The following is a 13,273-nucleotide window of genomic DNA, read 5'->3' on the forward strand; positions in this document are numbered from 1 at the left end:
CTGGAAAGACGAATGAGCCTATACACTGTAAGTACTCTATCGGAGTGGACGTTGTTTAGGCTCTGTTGTTTTGTCGGAAGCATCCAGCATCAAAGCAAGTGGAGAAGGGGAATTCGGACACGTCAACGTAGATACTTGAGCTAGCTTATCTTTTGGCTGTTTAATAGCGTCAGAGCTCAGCTTAAATTCCTTTGGTTTTCGTTTAAAAGAATCTGTAAAATGTTGCATCAACTGTACACAACTAGATATGAATCTTCCCTAAAAGTTAGCTAAACCTAGAAATCTTCTAAGTTGTGTCAGAGAACTTGGTACAGGGTATTACCTAACGGTGTCCACCTCTTCTTTGATCGGTGTGGTTCATTCTGAACGTAATATGTCAATAGTAACTGCATTCCCCTGAACCGTCGATAGAAACCTACCAGGGCGTTGCTTGGCCGTGGTGGATTCTAGGTAGTCTGGAATGGCCATCACTTTGCTTTCAGAAAGCGAGTAACTTGAGGGTCAATAGTATATCCGAGAATGTCTAAAGAATTTGTCCCGATTGGACATTTCCGTATGTTCACAGCAATTCGATGTTTTAGGAGTCGGTCGAAAACAAGGTCTTGATACCGGAGATGAGATTTTCGGTCCTGACCTGCAGTCAAAGTCGTCTAAATTTGTATGCACAAATTTGCGACTTATGAATACACAATTGACGAAACTGTGATAAGTTTGTGCGGCGTTTCTTAGACCAAGATGCATGTGTAACAGTTCACAAAGTCCTAGGTGAGTGGCCTTGCATCTATGGAACCTGCTATCCATCAGCCGTTTAGGATAGAACAAAATAACATCGGCATCGAGTTAATGTGAGTTCCTTCTTGTTTATTCTTTATAAACTTTTTACTCTCCATTACACTATGTTGACTTGTTATTAATATTAGATCACCACTCGTTACCTTGTCTATAACTCATATATTTCTGTACTTTTCCACCGAATTTGGTAATCAACTATCTTACAATGTACTCTTCTCAAAGCCTATACTCTGATTGGCAACCTGTACTTTATACTATAGTCAATTAAAGCATTGCGTCGATACCTTAACCACAGTCCATAATTTGTCACTGCCTGATAAGCTTGTAAAATGTTACTCATAGAAATGGTGTTTTCCAATAGGACGTGAAACACAGAGCATTGTGAGTGATAAGTCTTGTCGATAGAACGCTATATTCGTTTTCCTAAGCTATTCTGGTAATCCGCAGACTAGAACTACACAGTGACTTGAACACCAGAGAGAAGACGCAAGTATGAGAGAAACTACTTTATTCCAAGGTTTATTGTTGTACAGAGAGCATGGGTATTTATAGATGTTGACGTTTGTTAAATCAACATCATATTTCAGCCAATCCGTTAATGACATATTATGCTACTGACTAGTAGTAGCACACCACATTGGAATTCTAGAATGCTTCACCGTGCTCTGATTGGCTGGGACTCTTTGGCTCCTTTTGGGCCTCTGGAGTCTCCGTTGACGTTCTCCGTAAGCCGACTCAACAGTGAGATATGACATATATCCAAAAATAGGCTTAAGTGGACCTAACATCAGAAACAGAGGGGGGCTGGAGTTACTGAGCAGCAAGCATTAATCGTCAGGGAGATGAGATCAATCCACCCATGTTTATGGGGCAAGTGAGGGCTCAAACAATAAGTCTTACAAACGTATGTAGTCCATCTGCCATGCGTATTTCAGAGGGCAGACTGTTCCCTATTAATGCATACATGAGGAGGAAGAGGTTTTCTCGAGTTTTTGATTTGTATTTCTCAACTTTGACCGTGGATACTTTGTCTCAAAGGTCGTATTCATGTGGGTGTTGGTCAAGAACTATATTACATTTGGAATAAGTAAGGTTTTTGAAGAGTTTGAAATAGGGAATCAAATCGGACCCAAGCCTTCCTTTCCAAAGGGGTTCTAGTCCTAAGTTATGGGATCGGGAACTTTAGTCAGTGAGTGGATCGTTCCTAATTATTTTGCGTGTGACGAAAAATTTCTGGAGTAAGTTTGTGTAGGTTCTCTGAATCGCTAGATCATTTTCCTTATTGCGTAGGTTGTGGGATGATATCTTTCAATATGAAGGGGTGGATGGCGAAGAATAATAAATATTGTTTATAAACAGGTGTGTTATGACCTTGGATGTCTTGTTTTGCTATCACGCGACCTATCCACCAATCCGAATACGACTTACACGAATCTTCACACTAGGCCAACCAATGACGTTCAACCGGTGTGGGCAGTTTAGTGTCCTTATTGGTCCTATGTCCTACGAGCCCTTCCACTTGAGTCCAGAACAAGATACCAGCTTCCGAATCAGAGCAGATCGTTTATTTCAGGCATACTTAGTTTATATATCAATCACACAGACCGCAACGTACCATAAAATAGGAAATAATATTTGTACACAAATAAGCCCAAAAAGTGGCTGTGAATGTGGGAGGCAGTAGTTAATAAACTGAACATAACTTAAGAACCGTAAATCGTACAATAATAAATTATAAGCCAAAATAAAGCTTGTCATAAGAGGGATATAAATATACATAGTGTAATTGTTGAGTAGTTATACAATAAGAATATTAGTCCATGAATAGTCCTCGGAAGTTACCTGTAACTTAATCTCCACTCGGATATAACAAGGTGTAAACCCATGTGGTCTTCGTTATAAGTACTAATATAATATTAGATCTTATCCTAAAATTGTAGATTTATCATGATATTACTACCTAATCCATAAGATCTAACGTGGAAGTCACATCATTGTCTACCCTGATCCATCGTATTGTGACGATCATCAATATATGATGAAGAACACGTTTAGACTGAATATAGGGCAATATATTTCATATGGATAAGAGATATAAGACAACACTCAAAAATGACTATATCTGCAAGGCCGAGCCATGCCATCCGATGAATTCAGTTTCGAATTAAGTGCTACCGCGTCTACCTTCCCTTAGTGTTACATGTTGAAATTCTGTTTTCTCAGTCATCTTATGTTCCGCTTTGAGGGTTGTGGCTAGGATCCAATGCTACCACACCACTACCTACATTGAGGTTACTTTCTTCTGAGTTTTGAACTTTAAAAAAGTCAGAAGAGTTTATCGGTGGTAGCGTATTTGTAAAGCCATAGTTCCTCTTAGAATCGGACTTAATTTTATGACCTTTAGGATTATGATGTTTTCGAAAGTTTGATGCTAGTGGTTTGTAACTAGCTCTTCCTACTCTTTGCTGGCATGGTGTTCTATTTTTAAAAATCTTAATATCCTTGAAGACATGTTTTCGTCTGATCATATTGGGGAAATTTAGAGGTTTACTGGCTTCTACAGACAAGTTGAATTTGAACAAGATCGGTGAGAGCATACCAGGGTGGCTTCTTTTTAGTGTTGTGTATGCATGTAGTACTTGTGTTATATTGCTGGCTCTAAGCAGATCAGACTTGATATTCTTAAGGGCATATGTGTCCGGTGTATTAAGCACAATTGCATAGATAGGTCGTCTTATTCTTTCAAATACCCCCGAAACAACACGATCTAAAGACTTTTTGGTGTTATCCATCTGATCTGGAGTCTCTGTGAGGTTGGGGTTGATGAGATACTTAAGCGGGTTGAGAATTTTCGGGTCAACTTGCAATTTTCTTACATCATCCATATGGTTGCCGTTGTGGTTATCATCATTGTTTAACAATAGAATCTTCAACATGTCTGAAATGACAAGAACTGGCACAAGCTTGTATGCTTCCGGATGGACGGAGTAGCTCGTCTCGTTGCAACTGTTGGAAATTTTGTCGGTAGTGGTGTTAGATCGTGTCGTTTTCTGTAAGTCTTCACGGTTGATGCTGACCCCATTAGTATTACTAGACACACTAGCTGAACGCACTCGGTCACGCATTCATACCAGATTATGAGTGCGTATGCCATGCTAAACATCCCTTCCAACTACTATCCAGTTCAGCCCAAACGTTTCTCGGCAGACCGACAGCTTTTCAAATACGTATTTGAAATCCTTCATTTCCGGTTTCTGATTTCAACGGTCGGCATCGTTATATTACAAAGCTTTTGTGTTTTACGGAGTTGTCAAACTCAGAATACATGTGACATCTTTAGTGGTGAGCCTGATGTGATCTTGTACACCTGGCACTTTACAATATCACTACGTTTTTGGCTATCAATGATATCCTGTGGTTGCAAGCTTGAATAGAAGCAAGGAATTCGTTCAACTTACATTTAAAACCAACAATTGTAGCAACCAGTGAGGTTGCATCCCAAGTATTTTACATAAATTCACTGTGATATGACATACATCGTCATCCCTAATATATATGCTAATTCGTTACGCCAGCTCATAAATATGATGTTAAACGCTCCATTTGTTTACAAAATAGGACAGCCACGAAAATAAACGTATTTTAATCATGGGTCTGTATATAAGGTCCCTTAGTTATCGAGTTACTCTGCTTGTAGTACTTTAGGAGTTACTGCCGGTCACAAGCCCACACAAGATATGTGGGTTGAACACGGGATCAGAAACCCCATCCTGTAGAAAACAATCTCACTAAAAACTCTAACCAGAACGAACAAATTAAGCAAATTAAACTCTGTCCTCCGGGTTGAAAGAAGAATGATGACGCCTCATGATGAAAGTCAGGAGTCTTCGGAAGTCATGATGCCGATGCCTTTTCTAACAACCAGAGTAGCAATTTTTATAGGTACATGGAACGTCCGAATAAAGCGAGAGACCGGGAGGATTGATCAAGTAGCAACGAAAATGAGGCGATATAACTTGTTGGTTCCCGGAATCAGCGGGACCTACTGGACCTAAACTGAACACCAGAGGCTAAATGCAGGAGAGTTGCTTCTGTATTCCGACAACGAAGAGAAAAATGAACTTCACACGCATAAAGTTGTTCTGATGCTGCCTAAAGAAGCACGAATATCTCGGAACCAGGATCATCAAAGCATACCTCGGAACAAAGAAGGAGGAGGTTACAATGAATGTTATGCAATGTTACGCACACACCAACGCTAGCAATTTACAGGAGATTTCAGTCGATCACAGCGAAGTGCACACGAAAGGAATTGATCATCCTGATGCGAGATCTAAACACCAGAGATGGAATGGACAACATCGGATATGAAGATATCATTGGCCGACATAGACCGAGATAGAAACGAGATTGAGGAGAGATTTGCGAATTTGCGTGCAAAAACGGTTATAAATAGCACAATGTTCACACACAAATGCATATTCAAAGATACATGGGTCAGGCCCGCCCACCCCACGGATAACCAAATAGATCGTATTATATATATAATGTCGTTTAGTAGAACGATCAAAGCTCCACGACCAAACCATCCAGCTCAGAGAGCAAAACTCCATCAAAATTATCAACTCGGGCTACAACTCTTTTCCACCATCTTAGATCGAACTTTCCCTTACCCCGACGACAGAATGTCTCTGTAGAGTTCCCTGGAATTCAGTAATTTTTATAATAATAGTTTGTTTCCAGATAACAATCTAACTGAAACCTCTTCTTTTTAAACTTATACAAAAGAACTTCCTCCGATGGAACCATCTGATTTGTTGCTTTTTGTCGTTAATGTTAAGTTTTGAAGAAAGGTTGGCAACCACGATGACAATCTGGCACTTCAGGAGAATTTGATTCGATTTTAAAGCTGTGCATCTGACAACGGACTCACTGTCAACACTTTAAATTGTCAAGTAGTCCATTTGAGACATATTACAGACCAAGGATACAATTTACGTAATTCTCCTCCAATGGAATCCGAAGTTGAAAAACATATAGGTGTATTGGTATCATACCTTCTAAACAATGCATTTCGAACAGACTTTGCGCCAATAACGTTGACACCCATTTTTTAGACAGTTTGAGAGCAGAAAGTTCCACCCAACCTTTGACAATTTTATTCAATCCCATGTAGAGTATGGAAATATAGCTTTTCCTTTCTCATTCCAAGAGGAGAAGAGTAAACTGTGAAGATTCCACAGATATTTGGCGTTTCACAACGCTTTATCCAGTAACACCTTCTACTACAAATCGTACCCACCAAGTGAAATCAAAATACAGAAGCGAGGAGGTTCGGAGATATGTTTTATAGGCTATCAACATTTCGTGGATCGACTGATCTAATCTGGCCAGCGATTGGAGGGGATGTTGAGCACAGCATCCCCACTCATGATCTGGTGCAGTTGCACGACCAAGCGCCCTCAGCTAAGTGAGTCCAATAAAACTAATGTGGTCAAAAACGAATGTCCAAGACTTAGCTATTTATTTTGGGGACTTATTTACCGCTACAACTGGTACGTACCTGAAGGCCAGTTGGAAAATCAATTTCTGGACTCAAACTAAAACCATACAAAAGGAGTCTGAGATCGAAAAATCTTTGTCCACTGGAGTAAAGGCGTTTCACAGATGACCTTCTAATGACTTCTAGTATCCCAAACACACATTGGGACCCAATGAATACGTAAGCTCAGTCGCGAAACTTTGAAGTAACACCCAGAAATTGGAGACAAAACAGCAGAATGAGCTGTGGCCAGACCAACACCTAACGAGTGGCGGACTCCTGAAATGTGACTCTTGAGGCGGGCGAAGGGACTCTTCAGGAGTCTGTAGCGTGGCGTCGAGTCGCGGTTGACTATGAACACCGCTACCAAGAAACACGTGCCAAGCGAATCAGAAGGCGAAGGTTGGACGTAACCAAAGAAACCCATAAAATCTCCGAGAAGACAAATATCAGAAGACAGTTAATGGACCAAGTCGATGTTTATTTGCTGGCGATCTCGTGGCATCGAAAGGATACCGAGATCGTGCCAGGATACAAGCTTGGTTACAGAACGTAACCGAATTCGCGCGAAGTTACAATCGAAGTGTAAGTATAAGAATGGAAGCACAATATAGCTGTCATTAGCACAGTCAAACAAAAGCACGTTAAAACAAACACTGGTACAGTTGGTTATAATAATAATTGTTTTTATTAAACCAGTCGTGTTCTCGTGATAAATGTGAGTCACTACAAGTCTTTTGAGAGGAAACTAGATATGTTATAAGGACTCCGTACAGAATTTCACAACAATTTTCTGATATCTCTCATTTTGTCGTTAATTGTTCATAGGTTCCCGACATAAATTGCTGCTAGACATGGAAGCTCCTTAAATAAAAACTTCTTCAATCCGTCCACAACTATTTGAAACGTCCCATGATATTTTTCGTGAGACAGGTGGTCACTGGAAGTAAATCCTAATAAGAGTGTAGTGATGCAGTTAAATAACTCTGATGAATCGTATGACTATACACTACGTGGATTCGTGCTACCCAAAGCAAGAAACTATAAAGACTTAGGAGTTATATTAAGCAATGATCTCAAAACGACTAGTCACTGTAAGGCTGCTGCTGCAAAAGGCTATAGGGTATTATGGTCAATTCGTAGGTCTTTTCAGTATTTAGATGATGAAATGTTTGGATTACTATACCCGATTTATGTGCGACCACATTTAGAATACGGGATTCAAGCAGCGAGTCCTTGTTTCAAATATGAAGCAGATATGCTAGAAAGAGTCCAACGACGAGCTACTAAGATGGTACAAGGTCTATCTGGCCTATCTTATGAAGACAGACTGAGACACCTTAACTTATTTCCGTTATCTTACCGTAGAGTACGGGGTGATCTAATATTGGCTTATCGTATACTGAACGATGACCTTGGTATTAACATGACTTATCTTTTGCTTCTGTCTAGAACCGATCACTTGAGAGGACATTCGAAGAAAGTTCAAAAACCGAGATCAAACCGTTTACGTCTGGAGTTCCGTTTCTCGCACCGAGTAGTGAATTACTGGAATCCCCTACCGGAACACGTAATATCAGCACCGTCTGTTAATATATTCAAAACGAGATTGGACCTCCACAGTATTACAAACTGCAAGGATTAATATAGGTCGACAGACCTCCTATCCTTATTACTGAAGACTGACTGAAGTTCAAATAGTTCTCGAGATATGATTTCACTGACTTTTAGAACAAAATATAACAAATATCTTTTGCTTATTCAGTTTAATACCATGTTTCGTTGCGCACAAATGAATTTCCTCCCTCATCACATGTGATTGCTGGTTGAATGACCTGTGTGGTCGCGCTGTTGAAAGAGCACGTTTCTGTCGTTTGACCTTGAAATTGCCCATCTTAACCTTCCGGGAGTATTATTGACTGATTGGTATGTCCGCTCTTTTAGAGGACATTTTCGACGTAAAAGATGTTGATAAAGATGGAAAAAAGTTTGACAAAGTATCAAGATTGTTTTGTGAAAGTGAATCATTCAAGATGGGATTGATTTTGGATATTCATGCCTTAATATATGGTCTTTCAAAGGGTGACAAGTTTCGAATGGTGCTTACCAAAACGTTGTTGAATGAACTGGGGACGGATGCTGATGACGATGATGAAGACGATGCAGCAGATGAAACTGATGAGAAGCTAGCGAACAGCAAGATGGCGGAGTTCGATTATGTATGTTACGGGAAGATTTATCGGATAGAAACCCAAGATAGTGGAGTTGACTCGAGTAGATTGTCATGTTATGTGTCTTTTGGTGGATTACTCATGCAACTAACAGGAGATGCTAGCAATTTGCAAGGTTTCCGTGTCGGAAAACATTTGTATTTAATGATAAAGAAGTTGGCATTTTGAATTCATGATTGTCTTTTTACGTGTACATAAACCATCAAGTCTCTCATCCGTTGGAAAAACAGCCAAAAACCTGATATTTATATTCAAAGATTTCTCTTGCCGTATTTTTCAACTGTACTTAAATTTGAGTTATTTATTAGCTGTTGTGTGTTGTTTACCTTAAGGACTAATTATCCCCTTAGATTCAAGCAAAAATGCAGTGTCTCTACATCTTTTTTTTGGGTAGCCGGGTTCGCAACATTCATCCATTATTGGATTTGTCTTAGCCTATTGCTAATTCGCTGCTGGGGTAGTATGATGGAAAGCTTGCGTATAAACATCTGAGATAAAGAACAAGTGAAGACGGGTCATTCACTTAGTGATAATATAAAACAGGTTTGTATTGAATCGTGAGACCAACAATACTCCGCGTTATATGTATAGTAATCCAAGCCGACCTGACAGTCGAGGCTAAAATGTTACATCTTGACTAGTTTAAGTATTTAGTAGTTTGTTATAATCGGGCACATAACTACACCTCAATCTCCATTAAACAAACTACTACGTATCCTCTCGATTCGAGAAGACCATTTTTATGCAGTGATAAAGCGAACTGAAACGGTGAACATGAGTCTTGAGCGATAATGTTCTTAATACATAGGACAAAACATCATGTTGCCCAGTCATTTGCCTTCCCAAACACATCACCGTTAGAACTAATAGTAGGACAAAGACTTCGTCAAGTAGACGCTTCAGACAGTGCTTGTCTGTTGAGCTACATGGCTTAATTGCAGAGTCTTCGTTGGTGTTTTGGAAAACACCAGAGTCTGCTTCATACATAGACGCAGTCCCCCTAAAACCAATATCCTCTAACTTCCATGGGGCTCGATACAGTACTCTTATCCCAATCAATATCCAAAGGGCTAAATCACAAATCAAGCCTGACTTTCAGGTGGTATCACTACTTTAATCTTGTTTAGTAGCGCTAACTTAGGTTAGGTGTTTCTTTTTTGGCCGTCTACTCGGCAAGAGTATTAGAGGTTAGTACAGAAAGTTTAGCTTCAAGTACAGTAAAGACTGCAACCCCAGATTAGAGTGCAAAACGTAGCGTGCTTCATCAACATGTACTAATAGTTTGTTGATGGAACTTGTAGTTTTACATTAAGGTCGTCTACCACAGTTCATATGGATGTGGGCTCTAATTTTTAAACGGAATATCACTTTTGTATACCATGTTCACACATTTTTATGATTCTCAATAGGCGCAAAGCCCAAGAACTGGAGACTGCAGATTACCAAGCTTCTAATTGTGATTTCGTATCATTTGATAATCACGGAACTAGATCGATAAAATCTGGTCATTACCCGACTAGATGGTATAATACATTGGTCGGTTAGTATTTACGGTTCTTACCATTAAATGAAAAGGTTAGTTGACAACAGGATGAAATCGATGCTGGGTAGGTTGCTTGTGTGCGTTTACTAGGTTCATCCGGAGACTACAGCTTGAAAGACCTAGCGACACCCCTTGCTTCAAGATCCTGTGATATTTTCATGGTTTCATATCATGAAAAAATTGTTTGCATCTATATGTTCGAAAAGAAACTGATGAAACCCGTCAAATACAAATTTGTATATTCGGCTTTGAACCTTGATGCATGTGACGGTAGTAATGCTACCCAGCCGTCCAGACCGGAGTAGAAGTCAAACTTGTTGTCTAATGGTTAAAAGTCGCACGTCTTGGCCACTAAGTCATCGCTATAATAAGAAAATGCATCGCACTATGAACACAAAATACCAGTTTTGTGGACTCGTGCGATGGAGATTTGCGGAATGTAAAACAGTCTTCAACTGCTCTTGTAGAGCTGTCTTCTGCATAGTTACTGGCAGTAGGGACATTCAAACAACACTTCGTGAGGCATTTGATGAGCCGTCAGGCATTATGAAGGTGAGCTTGCAGTTGGTTCAATACCTCGAGCGAGACCTTTTTTGTGTGAGTCCAAATGATTAAAATGAGTACCAAAAAAACAGCCCTCTCATGTTAGCTTTCACAGTTGACTTGAGCAAAACTCTAACTTATGTGCTACTTAATAATTCGACAGTGGCATTGCTCTTCAAATATGACCCAACTGATAACTAACTTGGAAAATGATTCGCTTTCATGCGATGGTTCTTTCTTGAAAGATTCTGGTCAGTATTTCTGTAGAAAAATGTTATCTCAACCCTAACAATGAATTTAGGCTAAGAAACGAAGTGTCGATCAGTAAAGTTACATACTTTATGACCTTTACAGCCTTCAATTTCCAAAGAAAGACGTACAGACAAATAAGAACAGCGATGAAACCATCATCTCAACCGTGATAAATATAATTGTAAATAGTTGGAAGAGCCATAACATTACGAACACATTTAGTCCCAAGTGTTCTAGATATGTGAAGGACCAAGTGCTTAAAATAAAGTTTGGATATGAAGTTCTAGATATTAATGTTGACAGGAATTACACACTTACACCGATATTTAGGTTTTAAGTTCCTCCATTCTATGTTGAATAAACTAGGTTCATTTATACATTTAGGAAGTGGAACCAATGAGTAAACTAATCAAACACAGTAGAGTAATGGGCAAGGTAAATAAATGGCTATATTAACTTGATGAAACTGCCATAAGAAGGACCAGTAAGTAATTGCAACAATGGTAGGCGTGATAACAGCTAGCGTACTTAGAATAACCAATGATGTAAAACTGCAGCTACAATTTAGAGAAACAATGCCACTGTCCTAGAAGTAATTATTTTTTGCTTACAAATGTCGGTACACGGGTCCCTTTAAGGAACAGATGGTCATTCATCATCAACGTAGAACCTGGCGCACATATACACTGTCGGAAGTTGCCATATCTCATTAGTAAGATAAGATGAAATTATAAAGATGTTAACCAAAGTAGCAAAAGTATCAGTGATGGTAAGAAGAAATAATGTATAACTGTAAAATAAGAAATTAGTCCGCGAAATAAAAGAATCCCAAAACTAAGTATGTAAGGAAAGACAAAGAGTGGGTGTACCTACACCTTCTTACTTAACATTCATAACTACTAGTTACAATAATGCCGCGGATGCCAACTATACTGCAATATAGCTCAGTTTGATAGTTATTCCTCAAAATAGGATGTAATGAAAACCACATCTGTGTAATACCACGCATTGTGGCAAAAGTCTGTTACGCAACATTAACGAGCACCCGAGGAATAGTTTCTCCGGATCAATACCATTTACTGCGAAGTAAAATGTGATTGGTTTGACCACGAAGTAGCAAGTAGAAGAGGTTGTTTTCCTGAATGTTCGCCAACTAGAGTGGTTGAGGCCAAAGTTGTGGGTAGTCACTAACTGCTTAAACCACTTTTAGTTCACTTTGTACATGTTCACAATTGGAAACGCTCGAGGCAAACTTCTTAGGCACTCAGGTGATTGGTGCCAAATTAATGTGGCAAAAGTAAAATATTTATGAAGTTGCAGTTGTACATCAACAGAATTTGGTAAACGAAAATGTTATATCCGAGTGGAGATTAAATTACAGGTAACTTCCGAGGACTATTCATGGACTAATATTCTTATTGTATAACTACTCAACAATTACACTATGTATATTTATATCCCTCTTATGACAAGCTTTATTTTGGCCTATAATTTATTATTGTACGATTTACGGTTCTTAAGTTATGTTCAGTTTATTAACTACTGCCTCCCACATTCACAGCCACTTTTTGGGCTTATTTGTGTACAAATATTATTTCCTATTTTATGGTACGTTGCGGTCTGTGTGATTGATATATAAACTAAGTATGCCTGAAATAAACGATCTGCTCTGATTCGGAAGCTGGTATCTTGTTCTGGACTCAAGTGGAAGGGCTCGTAGGACATAGGACCAATAAGGACACTAAACTGCCCACACCGGTTGAACGTCATTGGTTGGCCTAGTGTGAAGATTCGTGTAAGTCGTATTCGGATTGGTGGATAGGTCGCGTGATAGCAAAACAAGACATCCAAGGTCATAACAGAAAAGGATCAAAAATACTATTTCTTGAGCAGCACATAATCAAAACAAACCCTCTGAGACATAAATAGGAATTCGAAAGAAAAAATATACATATCAGTGACGAGATGTTTCTTGAAATAAGTTGATGTCAAAAAATTTGGAAAGCTGTGAGAACGAACTTCAACGGGTATTTGTTACTTATCAGAAATTCCAAAATAAACCCTCAAAACTTAATACATCTGAAAATCATTTCAAACTCATTGTAAAGACAGTAAAATGAAATAAAAAAGTGGACGTTTTCTGAAAGGTAGTAAGAAATATCCAACATCATTTGTCGTGATGGAATGAATAAAAGTTCAAACTCGGGATACAGAAAGTGATACTATAAAGGAAGTAAACATGAGAATTCCTGTTACGAAACAGCAGCGATATGTTTATACACGAAACACCACTAATGTTAACATTAGTAATCAAAATGTGCAGCCATGGAAAGACTTATTGTAATGAGAAGTACTGAAAACACAATTTTC

General features: G+C 39.0%; 1 protein-coding gene across 2 annotated transcripts; it reads left to right on the forward strand.

Annotated features, from left to right (window-relative positions):
• Window positions 1-8,133: 8,133 nt before the first annotated feature.
• POLR2H_1 (DNA-directed RNA polymerases I, II, and III subunit RPABC3) lies at window positions 8,134-12,449 on the forward strand (the record flags this gene model as incomplete). Of its 2 annotated transcripts, XM_051209379.1 has the most annotated exons (2): window positions 8,134-8,260; window positions 8,300-12,449. In XM_051209379.1, the coding sequence occupies one exon, from the start codon at window positions 8,368-8,370 to the stop codon at window positions 8,731-8,733; it is 366 nt and encodes a 121-aa protein (XP_051074833.1). In that variant the 3' UTR covers window positions 8,734-12,449. The 2 variants fall into 2 exon arrangements, with proteins under 2 accessions (XP_051074833.1, XP_012793192.1); XM_012937738.2 differs by lacking the exon at window positions 8,134-8,260 and having other exon boundaries at window positions 8,263-12,449.
• Between the last annotated feature and the right edge of the window lie 824 nt (window positions 12,450-13,273).

This window comes from Schistosoma haematobium, chromosome 1, assembly GCF_000699445.3.
Source record: "Schistosoma haematobium chromosome 1, whole genome shotgun sequence".
Classification (NCBI taxonomy): Eukaryota; Metazoa; Platyhelminthes; class Trematoda; order Strigeidida; family Schistosomatidae; genus Schistosoma; species Schistosoma haematobium.